At 44.6% G+C, this 19,132-nt stretch overlaps 1 protein-coding gene across 3 annotated transcripts in view; it reads right to left on the bottom strand.

Annotated features, from left to right (window-relative positions):
- The window catches only part of LOC135703604 (cell growth regulator with RING finger domain protein 1-like), a 118,765-nt gene that overhangs the window by 82,836 nt on the left and 16,797 nt on the right, over positions 1–19,132 (bottom strand). For all 3 annotated transcript variants that reach the window (XM_065224872.1, XM_065224873.1, XM_065224871.1), the window contains exon 2: positions 12,166–13,477. In XM_065224872.1, the coding sequence (XP_065080944.1) occupies positions 12,166–12,272 (107 nt within the window). In that variant the 5' untranslated portion in view covers positions 12,273–13,477. The remainder of the gene's footprint in view (positions 1–12,165; positions 13,478–19,132) is intronic.

Raw genomic sequence — 19,132 nt, 5'->3', positions numbered from 1 at the left:
TTTCGGTACGTGTTGTTGGTCCTCAAGCCTTTTCCGTATGACGGGTTTTTGGTGGCAGAGATGCTCGTTGTCGACAGCTCCTTGCATGCTGCGTTCATAGCTTGTACAGTCATCCGATCAAGAGCCGGATGCTTCGGCGAAGCTGTTATCGCCGGTTGGATACGAGGTTTTGGTTGATTGACCTTCCAGTTTGTCCCGACCTGGTAACGGCATGCTAGCCTCGCGCCTAGCATGGTTGGTTTCTCTCGCTCCAACAAACGGTGCGCCCTGGGAGGGCAGTGCTAGCATGAACATCCGATCTGGATTTAGGTTGTTCCGCGGCACTGCTAAAGTCGTGTTTTTTGCGAGGTCTGTTTGATTCGTTGATTTGTCCAGTTTATCCCGCTCTGGTAACGGCATGCTAGCCTCGCGCATAGCATGGTTGGTTTTCTCTCGTTCCCAACAAACGGCGCGCCCTCCGAGGGCCATACAGGCTTGAACTGATGTCATCATGGCGTTAAATACGGATTGGTTCGTCGTGGTTCCCCAAACGTAGGACATCTTCCACGGCGCAATGTGGTGAATCGAAGACGGGGCAGCACTGTCCGAATTGAGTCCTCCGTTTTTCCGGAGCGCGTTTGGTGTTACTTCCACTGCGTTCCTTACTGCTACCCTTAGGCGTTGTCTACTTGCTGTGCTGCACCATGGAATCTTGACCGCTTCGCGTTTTTTTTTCTGATTCACCGATCGATGATCAAATTGTTCGCAGCCACTGCTGCTTACATAGCTGAGGGAAACATCTGCTAATCGGCCTTCATATCCTTGGCATGGTATTGCCCCTTCTTCCCATCCTTCACATCCTCCAACTTGTACAGGTTGCTGCCGATGACTTCTACTACAACCGCTGGAACGAACTTTGCATCGAGTTTCTGGTTGAAGTGATCTACTTTGGAGGACTGCGTGAAGTTCCTGCGCCACACCAGATCTCCGACTTTGAACGTTACATCCCGTGTTCGCAAGTTATAGCGCTGCTTGCTCTTCTCGTGGTTATTCTTGATCCGCTTAATGATGAAGTTATGGATTCGGCGGATTGCCGATAGCCGTACCTCCTGCGCCACCTTGGGGTCATCTGGGATGTTGAGGTCCTGTTGTACGTACAGGTCAGTGTGCAGGATTAGCTCCCTTCCAAAGTTCGCATAGTGCGGACTAACGCCTGTTGCCTCATGCTTCGCTCCGTTGATTGCTGCTACGATGGCTTGCAGATTTTCATCCCACGCTCGGTGATCCTCGTCCAGAAGAGCTCTTATGCACGTGATTAGCACTCTGTTCACCCTTTCGGCATTGTTCACCATAGGACAGTAGAAGGCCGTCTTCATGTGGATGATGTTGTGCTTCGCGATCAATGCCTTGAACGCTGCCGAGATGAACTGCTTCCCATTGTCCGAGAGAATGATCCGAGACCGAGAAAATTTTAGAAAGACATGCTGCTCTAGAAAATCCACCATCTTCACGGAATCCGCTGCTCTCATAGGATGCACCACTACGTATTTCGTCACCCAGTCGACTATCACGAGCATTACCGTGTTCCCGCTACGCGATCGTGTGAACGGACCGACAAAATCCACTGAAACTAACTCCCATGGTAGACGAGCAGGCTTGAGTCCTCCCATGTTAGGCATCATCGTGGTGTTCGGTGCTTTGCTTGCTTTGCAGGTTCCACAGCTTCTCACGTAGCGCGCCACATCGTCCATCATCTTCGGCCAGTAGAAATGGTTTTGCAGTTTTTGCCACGTTTTCTGGAAACCTAGATGTGCTCCGGAAGTTGAATCGTGAAACCTTCCGATGACCTCTGCGCGCTGGTTGAGCGGAACGACCTTCTTCCATCTGTGGACTAGTACACCGTCCTCGTTTCTGCTGCTGCAGTTCTTGTAGAGCTCCTGATTTGCTAGCCGGAAGTCCGGGAACTTGTCGCCATCCTGTTGTACACGCTCGGCCAGTTTATGGTACCACGGGTCGATCGATGCATCCACGGAGAACACTAGCGACGATACGATCCTGGACAGCGCATCCGGCACGGTGTTGATCACTCCCTTGCGGTACTTTATAACGAAGTCGAAGGCGTTTAGTCTGAGTATCCAGCGACTCATGAGAGCGGTCGGATTTTTCATGGACCGCAGATAACTCAATGCCGAATGATCACAGTATACTGTGAACTTTATCCCTTCAACGTAGCCGCGGAATTTCTCGATCGCCCGAATTACGGCCAAACACTCTCGCTTAGTCACCGAGTATTTGCGCTCCGATGCGGATAGCTTCTGCGAAAAATACGCTATCGGATGCTCTTCTCCGTCCGTTTCCTGCGTCAGCACCGCTCCAATCGCCACGTCGCTTGCGTCACAGGCGATGGAAAATGGTTTCGTATGATCTGGCATCGCCAAGACCGGTGCTGAAACGAGCGCTGACTTGAGCTTCAGAAAGGCCTCCTCTGCTTTGGTTGTCCACCGGAACTTCACTTTCGCCTTGGTCAACTCCGTCAATGGTACTGCAATCCTCGACAAGTCTGCTATGAACCTGCGATACCAATTGCACAGGCCTAGGAATCTCTGAACGTCCTTCCTATTCTGCGGTGTTGGAAATCGCACGATACACTCAATCTTCTCCTGGTCCACATTCCATCCGTCCTTGTTCAACACGTATCCCAGATACTTCATCTCCTCCAGGCAGAATTTGGATTTTTCTGCAGAGATGGTTAGCTTCGCTCTTTTCAGCCGTTCTGCGACCTTCTCCAACATTTCTATGTGTTCGTCAAATGTGCGCGAGCAGATGATTATATCGTCTAGATAATGAAACACATGTGGTTCCAAATCAGCGAATAAGTGCGTCATTAAGCGTGCTAAGGCCTGACTCGCCGTACAAAGTCCGAATGGTACCACTTTAAATTGGAAGTGACCTCTTTGCGGCACTGTGAAGGCAGTCACAGGGCGTGAGGACTTCTCCAGTGGCAGCTGCCAGAAAGCATCTTTCAGGTCGATGGTAGAGATGAACGAGCATCCACTCAGGTTGTTCATTATCGCCGAAATTTGAGGAATAGGGTAGCCTTCATTTACCATCACGGCGTTCAGGTGCCGAGCATCCAGACAAACCCGGTACTGGCCAGTTTTCTTTTTCACAGCCACTAGAGGATTGTTCCATGGCGAGAACAGTGCCTCCTCAATTACGTCAAGCTCCAGCATCCGGTCAATCTCCTTATTCACTTCTTCCAAGACGTACTTCGACATTGGAAAGTAGCGCTGCTTCCGTGGTTTCGCATCTCCGATGTCGATTCGGTGAACGTACAGATCTGTCCTTCCTAATTTACCTGGTTCTGCTTTCGGGAGTTTGTCCATAGCTTCTTGTAATCTGGTTTTCTGTTCGTTCGTTAGCGGCTTCAAGGCTTCGTTCGCTGGCACTTCTTCTGCATCCACTGACACGTTGAGAGAACAGCATACGGGTTTTATCCCGAAAGAGTTCCAGAAGTTCATTCCGAAGATCACACAGTCCGGCAGGGTCGGTAACAGAAGAACCGTGACTACTTCGTTCTTTCCATTGTATGCTACTGGAAGCCGAGCGTATGATTGAATGCGGTGCTGCGTGCCGTCTGCCGTACGAATGTCTCCTGCCAACGCTATCTTCTGTAACCCCAGTTCGTTCACTATTTCCGCTGAATCTCCTCCTAGAATGGAACAGTTGGCTCCACTATCCAACAGCCCTGTCATCTTCTTGCCGAATACTTCTACTATCGCATGCGGACGATTGTCATTTTCAGGATTTATTATCAGTGAATTGATTTGTCGCAGCTCCAGTTCGTTCGAGGGATGGTCAGTTAAGAGCGAGGATTCCACTCCCTCGTTTATTGGTTCCCCGCCGGAGCGTTTCCCGCTCGTTGCTGGCACGTGCGGCAACTCCGTAGTGAAAAGCCTTTCTGTCCGCAACGATAGCAAAACAGTACCGCTTGCGGTTTTGTACAATCCATAAAACGATGTCCTTCCTCATCACAATTCCAGCAAACCAGTACTACTGGTCGAGAGTTGCCTGCTTCCATGTTCTGCGAGTGTTGAGCGACATTCTGGTTCAGCGCAGGTGCATGATGAGCTTGCTGGTTGTTCGCTAGTCTTGCCGGTGCTTCACGACGATCAAACCGTAACTTCAGGGCGTTAACTTGCTGCAAAATCGCGTCCATCTTCTGATCCAGCTTCTCTTCCTCGTGCGTCGATTGTTCTAATTCGGCTGTCTGCTGTGGCGTCGAGTGTGAAGGAAGTTCCGCGTACTGCTGTAGATGCTCTGCTTCCAAAACATTGACTCTTCCAAAGCGCTGCAGCGGCTGCTGTGGTTTTGTTGCCCGCTGCGTCGACGAAGGAGTAGCCAGTGACGGTTCGAGCAAGGTTCCGTAGGGCAAGGCAATACGCCGTTGACTTGCTTGCAGCTTCCTAAGCTCATCGAATTCCTTGCAGGCCCTTACCAGCATGTGCATGTTCGTCGTTTGATGGGATGCAGCTATCGGCGCGTAGGTGGCGTTCATGTTTTTCTTGATAATGAACAGCTTTTCCTGTTCACTCATCGGCGGATCCACATGTTGAAATAGTGTGGACATGTCTTGGAAGAATTTGTTGAAAGACTCGTCGTCGCCTTGTAACCGATGGTAAGCCTCTGCTCTCAAGATGTATGCATAGCTGGATGGAAGGAACTCCCGTCTGATCAGCCTTTTGAAGATTTCCCAGCTGACCAGTGCTCCGGTTGGGTATATGTTACTGTACCAGGTGAGTGCGTCGTCCAGCAAGAGATGTTTCACGTTCTTCAGCAGCATTGCATCTGATATCTCCTCCGATGATGCGAAGATTTCTACCCGTTGAAGGAAAGTGTTCAAAGACGCACCATCTTTCTCGCCTTTATAGCGGAACGGCCAATTGTGGATTGCCTTTTGCGTCCTTCGCTCCTCCAGCTGTGGTCTGGCCGGCTCTTCGTGGTTCCGTCGTAGCAGGTTTTGTAGCAACTCATCACGTAGCCGGTTCCAGTCTTCCCTGGCGTTGGCTTCTCCAGCGTCCGCCCTATGGTGGTGATACGGAGGAGGAGGTAAACTGTCGTCGATCACAAAGCGTCCACCAGTTCCTTTCTGCATGTTGTGTCCCCCGTTTGCTTGGAGGTTTCCTTGGTTGAGCAGGTTCCAACCTCTTCCTCGCCCTTGTTGATGCGCTAACGACTCTGCTCCTCCGGTACTGTAGCCTGGCGTAGAGTTTCTTCGGATTGGCAAGGATGACAACGGAATCGCACCTTGTTGAGTTGTTTGGGACTGATTCTGAAAACTGTTCGTTTTATCGATGGTTGAGAGCCTGTTGGGGCTCGACTGCGCGACTGAGTTTCCCTCTTCATCGAATCCTCGTAGTCCCAAAGAAGATGCTGCTTGCGAAGTCCGCTTCGGGATCGCACCGGTGTTGTTGTTGACGTTGCTACTGCTCTTGTTGTTGCTGTTGTTATTCACACCATTACTATTCACTGTCTTCTTGTCACTCTTTCTCGTTCTTCCAAGTGCATCGTCGATGTCATCCAACGAAAACTGCACCAGCAAACACAGAGTCGCGTACGTGTCGTTCAGATTTACCGGTGGTTCAACAATAGCTAACCGGTCCCGATAGTGAATCAACCGCGATCGCATTTGCCTAACAAGTGGAAGGTCTCCTCGCTTCATCGCCGCGTCCAATTCCGATAATATTTCTCTGACCCGACATTGACATTGACTGATATTCTCCCCTACTTCCATTACATGAGAGGAGCTTTCATGGAGTATCCCCTTTATATCCTCTTCCTGCATTAGAGCGCGTAAGCGAACGGCTCTAGCTCTACGAGGAATCGCACTGAGATTTGTTACGTGGCGCAAGGCCAGTTCGTAACCAATTTCCTCTTCCGTCAGGCAAGCAGGATCCATGATCCTAATAGGTCTTATAATTAACCAACTAAACAAGAACTTAATAAAATGGTAGGTTCCACAAAGTGTTACGTATTCAAAGAAATTTGCCACAAACTACAAAACAAATTTCTAAAATCAGAATCCAAAATGGTTCGTTTTTGTTGGGCGCCAATGTTGCAATTTACAGGTAGCGGTAGAGCAGACTACCTTTGAATGGGCTAACACGCAAACACTGGGAAAATGTGCACCAACGAAATAAAAATTGGGTTAGCATTGCCGTTCACATTAATTTATTGTGCCGGCATGGTTTTCTCCTGCCTAACCTCCTCTCCTATCTTTCTTCGGCCTTTGCTGCTCTCACTTCCCTACATCTTTTCTCTTCTTCTTTCCGCTTACTTCTTCTTAGGAGTACTCACTCAATGCTGCTGGGTGCACCCTTACCGCCGCTGGATTACCGCACTGATGTTCCGCGGCTCGTCCGTCTGACTTGCTCCACACACACAGCACAATGACCACCCGTTGTTCCGTGGTTTAGAGTCCGGTCCGGACAACCCTCATCCGTCGTGTCTACGATGACCTCGCCAGAGTCACGCACAGCCCAGACACACTGGCCCTCGTGCAGCTGAGTAGTCCGACCTGCGGAATAGCAATCAGAACAAAAGGCCCTGGGGCGCATATCCCCTTAGTTTTCATGTGGCGACTGTTGGAGTAAAGCGACTTACTTCTGTTTGAAGGCCTTTTTAGCCACAGGCAGTGGTTCTTCACCGATAGCGTCTGTCCGGGAGATCGTGTTGTGGCGTCGTTGCCTTGGCCTGAGCGCACTTTAGAGAGGAGAGTGTGAATTTTCCTACCTTCACTTTCTTTGATTAACTTACCGGTTAATCTGTCGTCGGCAAGCTTCAACGATGTTTGATCGTTGATCCACCATCCGGTGCGTTCCTCTTCGATCGCACAGAGCTGCTCGCGCCCGAGAACACAGTTTTTTACACTTCCAACTTACTATCACGGCAATCGCGATTATCAACCACGCCGTTTTGCGTGCTACTTGTGCGAATGCACTTTTCTTCTGGCTCCCTTTATGCTGTCACTGATGTTTACTGTGCTGGTACTTGTGTGTGTGCGTGCGGAAGCGTTGTCAGCAACGTCAATGCGGAATGATGGGCAAGATAATTTTCGCTTTTCAAGCGATGCGGCCCATGTGGCATAATTTCCTTATGCACGCTCACGGGAGATTATGCATCAATAATGTCATACCCCAAATGCTTATAAGCGAATTGCTACTACCCAAAACTAAACGTAACACTGCGAACATTGAAAGGATACCACCACCCGGCAGGGGAGGAACGTCTGACGTGAAAATGTTGAATAGGATAGGCCCAAGCAGGCTACCTTGAGGGACCCCTGCATCAACGTTGAACGTATCAGAGGAGACATTGTTCAAGTAGACCTGGAATGATCTGCCCGACAAGTAGTTTTTGATGATCTTCACGAGGTAGTTCGGAAAGTTGTATCGATGCAGCTTGTACACTAGACCATCATGCCAGACATTGTCGAACGCCTTCTCGACGTCCAACAATGCCATGGCAGATGTATTGGAAACGGACTTGTTCCGCTTGATGATGTTAGTAACCCGTGCGAGTTGGTGGATGGTAGAGTGGCCTTTCCTAAACCCGAATTGCTCTTTGAGAAAGATGTTATTATCATTTGAAAACACCAGCAGACGGCTGAGTATCAATTTTTCGAATAGCTTCGAGATGGAGGACAAGAGGCTGATGGGGCGATAGCTTTTGGCACTGGTAGGGTCTTTGCCAGGTTTGTGAATTGGAATAACTTTGGCTAACTTCCAGCATGCAGGGAAGTAGCCAAGCATTAAACACTTGTTGAAGACCACTGCAAGGTGCTTGAAGAAGTCAACACTCAAGTTTTTCAGCTCGAGGTTGACCACTCCATCGACACCAGCGGCCTTCATGTTCTTTGTTGATTTAATCGCTGCTATCACCTCATCAGCCGATATTCTACTTTCGTCAGGGACAACTACGGGGGTGGCAGCGACACTAGCCATTGCCTGTGATACTGCAGGCTCGTGGGGACTCACCATGGCGTGGCCAAGGTTATGTGAATTTACAAAGTGTTGTCCAAGAGCATTGGCCTTTTCAAATGGGGTTATTAGTAAAGATGGGTCCGAATTTTGGTTAGGAGAGGAAAGGGGAGGAATGGGCCTCGGCTTATTTTTCAAAACCTTTGCCATTTTCCAGAATGGCTTAGCACAATCTGGGAGAGAGCGAATCTTGTTTGCAAAATCGATATTTCTGAGATTCACCATCCTGGCTTGGATGATTTTGTTCAAACGGTTGCAATTGGTCTTCAGATTAGGCAGCCCAGTACGCTGGTACTGCCTACGGATCGTGTTGCGGAGTCTAATGAGGTCTTTAGTAGGCCTGTCAAGGTTCAGAGTGTTACTCACCTGTCTGGATACTGGCACATGTAGCTCCCTGGCCCGGGAAATTGCTTGATCGATGGAGCGCAGACACCGGTCAACATCTTCGGACGATTCCGGTTGGACATCGTAGTCTACAGCGGTGTCGACGCAATTTTGGAACTGACCCCAGTCAACACGATGATAGTTGCGCCGGAAAGCTTCAAATCGATTTACGGAGGATCCCACCTCAGTCACCACCGGGTAGTGGTCCGAGCTGAGTTCCTGATAGGTGATAGGTTGAGCGATGTTGTTGCCCATGTTGCTGATGAATATATCGATGGTAGCGTGAACACCGGACCGACTCAACCGGGTGGGAGTTTCCGGACTCAAGATGTTGTACTGCGCTTCCTGCAGGTCGTTGTTCAGGATGGTGCCGTTTTGATTGCGCCGATTGTTGCCCCAAGCTTGATGTTTGGCGTTCAGGTCGCCAGCGATGATAAAGTTTTCCCGTCGTCGTGTTAGCTTGATAATATCTCGTCGCAGATCTGCTGCCGATCCATCCCTGATGTTGACTTGTTTGGGGCAGTAAGCCGCGACGATGGTGATGGGGCCGATAGGAGTAGAAACTTCCACCCCTACGGCTTCGATGATCTTCAGCTGAAAGCTGGGCATCAGTCGACAGCAGATGTTTCTCCTTATTGCAATAGCCACTCCTCCTCCTCCAGAGTTGGTTCGATCTAGCCTCACGAGCCGGAAATCGGGAAGGTAGACGTTTGTTTCAGGCTTCAGGTGGGTTTCAGTTATAATGGCAATGTCGATGTTTCGTTCATTGAGAAACTCAACAAACTCGATGTTTTTGCTCTTCAAGGAGCAAGCGTTCCAATTTACGATCTTGATGGCTTCACGGTCCATACTTAGTGACAAGGGACAGGGCAGCATGAAGCTGTTCAGATCGAGTCTTGCAGGTGCGCAAGATGATGATGACCTCGGCCACGAGCGTCACAAGTTCCTCCGAGGTGAACGGAGAATCGTCAACAGGCTCACCTGAGACAACACCAGCGTATGATAAACCAGGGGCGGTGGAGGGACCTGGCATTGGCTGGGCAGCAGCAGCAGCGAGACGATGCTGGACTGTTCGATTGTTAGGAATACTCACATGCTTGACTTGTTGGTTGTTGAGCGGAAGTGGTTCTAAGTTCGGAACATGTCGACGGGGCTGGAGAGCTGGGTACTGGACTTCCGTGTGTGCAGGAGGCGAACGATGATTACGGAGGCGACCGGGCTGGTTATTGATCGTAGCCTTCCGACGGATATTGATGAACTCGACTCGCTTGGGACATCCGCGATTGGAGGCTTGGTGGTTACCACCGCAGTTGACACACGTTGGCTCGATGTCATCATCTTGCTCACAGGACGCAGTCGAGTGAGTTCCAGCACACTTGCCGCAGATAGTCTTCATATGGCAGTTTTTGGTGCCATGGCCGTAGGAGAGGCAGTTCATACACTGCGTAACATCACGATGTTGGGATTTGTAATGCTCCCAACTGATGATGACCTGAAACAGGTCCCGGATTTTGGATCTCAGAGCCGCTAGACTGGTGGATCCCTTCGTGAAGTGCACCAGGAACAACTGGTCACGGAAGCTGGTGTTGTGGTTGGAACGCCGGTTTATTGGGAACACCGCCTCAGGTTTGAGCCCAAGCCGCTCCAGCTCGGATTTAACCACAGCCGCCTCGAACGACGGTAATCCACGCAATACCAGCTTCAGTGGCTTGCTCGATGGCAGATCGTGCGTGAAGAAGTCAACGTTGTTTTCCTTTAGGAAAAATCCTGTTTGATTGTACTCCTCCAGGCTGGAGCACATGATTTTGGTGCCGATGCTGCAAAGCTTGAAGCGAGGCAGCAGCTTGTGTTTTGCCAGTTCGGCACGCAGCTTGGCAACATCCTTCTCCGGCGTGAAAAGCGGGGGAATCCGCTCTCTTGCAGCGATGGGAACGACGTCACCATCGCCATTTTCTTCGGGGAGCACCGCAAACTGGTTGGCTTGCAGTACCCGTTTTCCGGCGTCATCCTGCGACGCGCTGTGCTGGATTACCACCTTCTTTGAAGGGCCCGCTGCTGAATCATTGGTACGTTTACGCACCATTTGTTTCGTGTTGGCAAGTTGCAGTAAACTTGCCAGAACGCGCGAAGGTGGCGACGCTTCCACGGCGCAACGCGACAGCACAAACCGAATCGAAGCGAGAACTCGAGCGAAAAAGAAAACGAACTGAACAGCTCAACAGTCGAGCAAAGAGTGATGAGCAGTGGCATGAGAGCAGCGCTGATTTATATCTTTTCAGGTTCAAGCAGAATGATGTGCAACCAAGTGGTATTCGTTTATGATGACTGGGTTTGGGAAAAAAGGCTTATTTCATGAAATCAGTGATAAAATTATCATTTGTACATTTTCAAAAGTTTAATTACAGAAAAATTGAACAAATATTTATTTCAACAGGTTCGTTATGTAATATCCTATCGATTGGCGTATTTGGATTTTAATTTCATCTATAAATGACAAAGTTACAAGCGTTCAAAACCTAACACTCCTTCACCACACATATTTTTTGACTTGCACCCCAGTATAGTCGACAAAGACGTAGTTCTACGTCAAAAGATCGTTATGTTGTCAGTTATTTTATTTGTCTTCGCGTTTCTCTCTTGTAGGGCTCTAGTTATAGGGCCTTTTTGTCGTTTACTTTAGTTATTTGATTAAAGTGTTTAAGATTGCTACTAGCTATTTCTGCATAAGAGTAAATTACGGCAAAACCCGCCAGTGTCACACCTGAGGTCACGTAAGGCAAAGAAATCAAACAGCAGAATGTGTGATACTCTTACTACTGGTCAAATTCTTGATCTGCTCTACAGCATGAGATTACGCATTCCCACCTTCGGCACACTATACAGCCAATGGCTAATACAAATAAAAATACAATAAAATATATTGTTTTGTACGACAAAATTTTCGGTAAATAAGGGTTTAACAAAAAAATCCATGCATCATTAGGTATCATTACGATCCAAAATTATTATATTATTTTCTGAACAATTTTGTGGCTCATTTGTCTTTATGTATGGAACCAAAAACAAAATACATTTAATTTACTGTTTTGTGTGGAAAATGCTGCAATATTAATTGTATACATAATGTTCGATCTATTGTAATCGAAACTGGGTTTTGTCTCTTATAAGGTAAATTAACCATTAGATAAATTGTTAACCGCATAGTTCATAATACATGTTTTTTATGGTTTACTTATAATATTTTTTATCCGGAAAATTTTACTTTTTTGGTCATATCTGCGTGATCAAATGCCCGATATTATTCAATGTATAACAAAACATCTACATGACATGATAACTCTTTTTTATCCTTTGACTAAGTTGAAGGAAAAGTGGTTTTCATTGCTGCTCTTTACTTCTAGACAATAATTTCTTCAAAATCGAGCTGAAGAGAGTTTCAATCTACAGAAACTGTTTCTGAAATCTGTAGCTCATGCAACACAAAAATTGAATATTTTCAATAAACAGTAGCGTGCATTTAAGAGGAAGGGGGTGCAAGGGTACCCAAACTCGCTCTATATTACTCTTAGACTTGTAAAACCCATGCGTTTCAATTTAAGGCGCTCCAAAGGCCCAACGAACAGCTACCATGAACAAAATAACTAACGGGATCAGAATGACAATTGTTTGCCACCCCTGCTGCACGCGCTAGTGATATCGTTCCATAAATGCATGTTTTTGTTTTGTTTTCTCCAGTACGTATCAACTTCGGTGTCCTACTTACTTGGCAAGAAACATGATCATGGCCCCAACACAAACGACGATGGCTGCCAGTGGAAGTAGATTCGACATCTCCACCGTTGACAGCATCACGGAATTGAGCGGATTCATGTTAATGGACGGTTGCTTTTACTGTCGCTGTTGTGTTTCGAACGGAACAATGACCAAAAATCGGTACAATGCGTTTCGAATGGTCTCGTTTCTCCCTTCACTGTCAGACACAATTTCACACAAATTTCCTGAGCACTATTTCCCAACGGTGTACACACTTGGCCTCAATCAATTTAGTTTTGCTTTAATCTTGCCCAGATCATACGAATCTTTTTTCTTTTTAGCTGCTTTGTTTTTGGGTAACACACAATTTCGACTTCACAGACATCATATTACTTGTAAAGGAAGCACTGAAAGCGAGCAGTCTTTATCCACAACCCGCATCCGCCGGAATTAACTACTTAATTGGACCGTTTCAGCAAATCACGAAACAAGAATCTGCGGAGAGGCCAAAAATTTCCACTTTTACACACAAGTTGAATAGCATTCAAATCTCTTCGCCAAATCCAATTCCGTAAATCACCAAAACAAGTTTCGTTTCGTTCTTCGCTATGCGTTCAAAAATTCACTTTTGATTAACAGCCTCACAAACACGATCCGCATATGCTATTCGCCGGAACTGCCGCTTTCGGAATTTGCACCTCACTCGAGCAGAGAAAAAACATAACTGAGCAGGCTCAGCTGCTGCGATGTTGAAATAGTATCCAAGAAACGGTTTTATATTAAAACCATTCAGTCTCACTCGGCTCTCTGCGTGTTTTTTTTTGTTGTTGCTTCCTTTGGCTGCAGACTCGCAGCCGGCGGCGAATGTGGGAGAATACGCTATGTGTTAACTGTTATACAGTAAACTAGTGTTCGAAAATGTGACCACTCGAAGCGAATGCCTTTCCGAGGATCGATGCCCCGTCAAGAGTAGTGCATTGCTGTTTGCTAAGTACATAGTTGTTGCTGGTTTTGGTGAGGCAAAAAGTGCACTTGCATTCTCCGTTCAGTTTGCGGCTTTGCTACGTTCTGTCACAGGCTCTCCGTCTTATGTTTGTCTTCAGTCACATCTTAGGTTCGCTTCTAACGGAAGCATTGATGTTATTCATACATGCAAGCTAGCGGAGACTGCGGGTTAATGCTTGTTGAATGGAGCTTTGTTTGTTGTGTTTGCGATCGTGGCGAGTTTGCTGGAAGTATCTGCTCTTTGGAGACAGCTTTGTTTACAGCACTTACACGTTTTAGTAGCAATCCGTTTGTTTATTCATAACTGTTACTGGTTTCTGGAAATAGTGAAAAAATCAACAACGATATTAGTCGGTTTCAACAACAGTAGATGTGTTCTGTAATTACATTTTTTCGAGGCGCATGTTGAATTTCTGTTCGGATGAACTATTTTTTTATTAAAAATTGGAAATCAGGGGTAGAAATATTATCCATACTCAAAAGATACTGTCAGTAATTGATGCAAATAATGATGACGAAAGTATTGATGTCAATATTGACGCAAGATCCAGAAAATTTGGTTTCATGTTTCTATATTTCCTCTCATTTCCCCCATCTGTTTGACTACAACAGCAGGTGTTTCTCGGCAATTTTTGTCAAGAAGGTTGTGATTTGACTCAGAATATTCCATCGGATACATATATTTTAACGAAGACAACATATGTTGAGTTACCTCTATGATTTTAATGAGGACCGACACTCCGAAAATATTGTTGATAATATTGACATAACATTATTGACAATAATTCTGTTATGTGGACAGCCAATCAAGCCTATGACAAGACAGGACATCTCAATGACATTTGTATAAGGTCTGGACCAACAGACAGCTTGCTGGTGTTAGAAGCAAAAATGTTGTAACCTCTGCGAACAGATAGAAATACGTCACTGCCAACATACTGAGAACAGATAGAAATACGTCACTGCCGACAGCTGTTTCGTGTAAAAAGATAAACATTGCAATAAAATACGAACACCACTAAACATTTGCACATTTCACTAACACCAATAAGCCCTTTGGCCCCCCGCATAAACGCGAACCATAACTTGACCTTACCGATAATAATTATAAATTGTTTATAATCCCCCCTAAACTTTAACTGAAATGATTATGGAACTTTACATGAACGTTTGTGTGATAAAGTTTTAACCTTATGTATTATTGTTTTTTGAAAGCGGACCTCACAAATAATGGGTTGTTAAGAACCATTACCATTCAAAATTCTTGTTTTCTCCATACATTTTCGAAAAGAGAACTATATTAGAACGTTTTTACTTATGGTTTGAGAACATTAATGGTTATGGTTATGATAGTCAGTAAGGTCCATGAATGGTTTTGTATTATCGCTCAACTTTACGTGGAATATATCGTGAATTGGTAATCAGTAATTTACAGGCAACCAATTCGAATATATCACATAAAGTTGATCGATGTTACAAAACTATTCATGGACCTTACTGACTACCATAGCCATTACCATTAATGTTCTCAAACCATAAGTTAAAAGGTTCTAATATAGTCCTCCTCCCGAAAATATATGTAGAAAACAAGAATTTTGAACGGTAATGGTTCTTAACAACTCATTATTTGTAAGGTCCGCTTCCAAAAAACCATAATACATAAGGTTAAAACTTTATGATTAAACGTTCTTGTAAAGTTCCATAACCATTTCAGTTGAAGTTTAGCAGGGATTATAAACAATTTTTAACCGTTTTCGGTAAGGTCAATTTATGGTCATTGAGGACATCTGGCTTTTTTTAATTCTTCTTCTCAGATTCTTTATTCGCTAACCAAGCTAACTTCAAACTGCAAGGTTCTAAGAGGAATTCCGGGGAGCTTAGTGAAATAACGGGTGCCGGCGCCGGTGGTGTAGTGGTAAGCGTGACTGCTTCTCGCCCCAATGGGTCTGGACTCAATTTGCTGAGGTATACACACCTGAATACTGTGGACTCACTCAAGGTGCTTGTTACTCGGGAGCCAGTGTGAACTGTCAAGCGGGAGCCAAACATTCAGAAGCAGCAAATTTAGTTACTGTTCTTATCTATCATGTAGCATTGTAATCTCATAAAAATGATCTATACTTTTTCATAACACATTCTTAATTTTAAGCTCAAATATAAAAAAAAAATCAACAGGATCAGTGATTAAAGTATAAAAAACATCATAGTTTTTATGATTCAGCTGAGTTTTCAATTACAGTTAAACATACCTTATCGAAACATGTATGGGGCTGTTCATTAACTACGTAGACGTTTTTTTTTGGGATTCTTGACCCCCCCCCCATCCCCATGCGTAGACAATAATCCATACATTTTTTTTTAGATTTTTATGGGCTGTGGATAATAGCAACCCCCCCCCCCTCCCATAAACGGTCTACGTAGTTTATCAACCGCCCCTATATAAACAAACTTTGATAGAGTCATGGGGGTCGAGCACTCCTGACTCACACGGTGTTTCGCGAGAACCCATTAATGGGTCAAAAATATCCATTTTCAAATCATGTATGCAGTTGCCAAAAAAAGTGGGGGAATTGTGAAATCATAAAATGGGTAAAAAATACCCATTTAAAGAATCAGTTCACGGTTGTATAATGGGTATATTTTTTACCCCCTAATGGGTGAAAAACACCTCCAAATTTTATCGTCTCATTTCCGTCAAGCTGATGAGGCCTTTTCAATTGTTGATCTTGAAATGAATATCCAGCTAAACAATATATTAGGTCCTATTTAACATTGACAGATCTCTTTACGTCGACTATCTCTTTGAATCCTCACGGCCATGTTAAGACATTCCCAGGTATTTTCAGCACACAAGTCGTTGAAAGAAGTTATTATCGCGGAACTATCCACCTACCCTCTTCTAAAGATCATTCTCTAGCTAATAAATCATCACACTAAAGCTTCATGTTAGCAGTTATTATCTAGCTTATAATACGACAAACACGACAAGAAACGGTTTTGCACCCAAGTTAGTAACGAAAGAGAAAATCGATTAAGAGAATCGATCATCGCAGTTACGCCTTTATATTTAATTCTGAACGCTATATTCCAAACATTTAAATTCGACAGTGAGCGGCCGAATTGCTAATTTCTCTTTAAAATACTACAGCTAAACGAAACAATTTTCTGAAATTTGTCCAATGCAATACTGTAACATATTGTATTGGCTATGAAAAGCAGCAGGAGGAAAAAATATTTATATTTAAAAGCATATAATGAAAACAACAAATACATAGTTCCACGCAAAAAAAAGTAGAGAAATTTTTTTCATCCTATGTATTTCAGTTAAAATCAAAATCATCCAATTTTTTCATGAATTTTAGAATTTATGCTGAAGTGTCTGAATATGTTTAATCAACTTCATTGCAGTTTTCAAAAAAGTTGTTCAATAAATAATAACTTTGTTGAACACCCTTTGTATGCCCTTAATATTTTATCCAACTTAGTTCATTGAACTATGTTGAACTAACCATTGAAACTTTACTGTAATATCCCTGAAGAAGAAAAGATAGATTCTGTATTGTCCCATTTGTGGTTTTTCAGCTTATTTTCAACAATACTTTGCACAACATTGAGTACTAAGGTATCCCCTTTGATCATTGCGTGGTAGGGTCTCACAAAAATAAATCCTTCACTTCGTATAATTCATTAAAAATATCAACCTGGATGAATCACCCAAGATGTATGGTCATTAGAACGAATGCCAACCAAAATTTGAAAAGTAAAAGATTGAAATATTGAATATAGGGTTTTTTTTTGGAACAATTGTCTACGCTCTGACATATCCCCGAATGCGACTACCCCGAATTCCATTACCCTGAATGACCCACCACCCCGAATTCCTTTACCCCGAATGACCAGTTATCTCGAATTCCATTACCCTGAATGTATTATTTTCCCAAATTTCTGAAATATTTATCTTTTATCATTAATACGTGCGTTGCATTTCGTCAATTCTCACTGGATTTCAATAAATATGCTTATTTCGATCGATGTTTGTATATGTTGTAATTGTAATTGTAATTGTAATTGTTCAGTGCATAGGCTGTGCCTTCCGCTAAGAAGGCTTATCTAGGGACCAACCCCCTAGTCTATACACCTACTGTCCTTCCCGTTGCACTCGTCAGCTCGTGCGATACTCTAGACACACATGGGTGGTCGTATCCGGGTCCTCCCCTGGGTAGGCTCGTGTCCGTCCAGGTTCTGGTACATTAACTTATCTATATGCATGGTAATTATACTTTTAAAACTCACCTTTTGATTATAATGTCGAAAATGCTGAAACTAAATAAAGGTTAGCGATCCATATAAGGTGTGTGCTGCGACGGAGTAGTAATTGAAGGAAATGAGGTTCTGATGTGAAGTATAGGTAATTCTAAAATAGGTAAATCAATTAATCATTAGCTGCAAACAGTTACTAATAAATGGGTACGATAAATCACTCATCAATGAGTATTGCCACTCCCACTGACAAATGGGCAAAACCTTAATCATAAATGGATATTCGATTCCTACCGTGTATTTAAAGTAAAGTTAGGATCTTATCAAGCAAGCACACACCTTTTACGATTCTTATCCTACTTACGGTTTCCTGCACATACAACTTTTCCTAGATACAAGCTTCGTCCAGTATACATTGGCTGTCTCCAACCGGCATGATCCTTTCTGTCTGCTTCCTCTTGCCGGTGCAAGTTTAATTCTTCTTTTCTTGTTCGTTTCTGGTTTCTGGTCGTGTTCCCATTTGTCCTCAGGCAGTTAATATTAGTACATGATAGGAAGAAAGAAAGAAATAGAACAAGTTAAGTGTGAGCCGCATGCATTGGTTACTTATTTGGGTCATGGTGTTGTCTTCCCTATTTATTTGCCCTAGTCGCTCTCATATCGAACGTTTAACTCTGGATCAACAATAGAAAAGGGCCCATCAGCATTTGTAAACAAACCGCTCCAAAGCCCCCCACTCACAAAGCGAAGGCCACCCACGCAAACCAACACCATCATCGGATAGGGAAAACTTCCACCTACACGAAGATGGTGTTGGTCTGCGTGAGCAGCCCCCGATCTGTGAGGAATGGGCTTTGGACGGTTTGCCCACAAAAACCGATGGGCCCCCTTCCATTGTTGATCCAGAACTCACCCCCTTCCCTCACACTATTATGGTCGGAAAAGAGAACCCATATTTAGGAATCTATCGCGAACTGCGATGCAGAAGATATTAATAGCAAACTAATCTGGAACTGGTCTAAGACATATGACCCAGTGAGCATTGACACCTCACACTGTTGTGAATGAGCACGGACGCGAGATTTACTAGAGTATTAAATGCAAAACGCAAATTCAAAATAAAACTTGACAAGACATCGTCAATCCCCTTATTCTTGGGCAGGGTCTGACGATGTGAATCTGATTTTGATCAGTGAACGGGCCCCATATGGTACATTTTCTCACTATGAACCTGTCATTTCCAACCTATCTGAACTATTTAATAAATGGAAACCATAACATGGGTTACGCTTCCCCTAAGCGGGCCCTCCGCATCCTATCTCTGTCTTATCTCAAATGCCAATGGTTTGAATGTATCAATATATACATTGGAAATGACGTTCAATCAAATAAACCCATACCCCACTCACTTGGCCAGGCTTCAGAATCGTCCAGTGGGCAGTGCGCTCTACACTCCAAGTTCCCTTTCTTTCAAATTCACCCTAAATTTGATATTTTACCCCTTTGAGTGTTGATTAATCACAATGAAACATTGTGACAGAGCACGGACTTGAGGTTACTAGAGTATTAAATAATCTAGGTCCTATTTAGGATTATATCTGAAAAATCCAAATTTGGCCAACGCCCACCTCGATCGATGTTTGTATATGTTGTAATGATAAATTCGTTTTTAATATATTTAAAAATGTCGTGGGGTGTATTGATACAGGTTC

The sequence above is a fragment of the Ochlerotatus camptorhynchus genome, unplaced genomic scaffold (genome assembly GCF_037179485.1).
Source record: "Ochlerotatus camptorhynchus isolate MF236.1 unplaced genomic scaffold, CSIRO-AGI_Acam_v1.1 ptg000216l, whole genome shotgun sequence".
Classification (NCBI taxonomy): Eukaryota; Metazoa; Arthropoda; class Insecta; order Diptera; family Culicidae; genus Ochlerotatus; species Ochlerotatus camptorhynchus.
The sequence above is the reverse complement of the archived record's forward strand: the minus strand, read 5'-3'. Positions and strand labels throughout refer to the sequence as shown.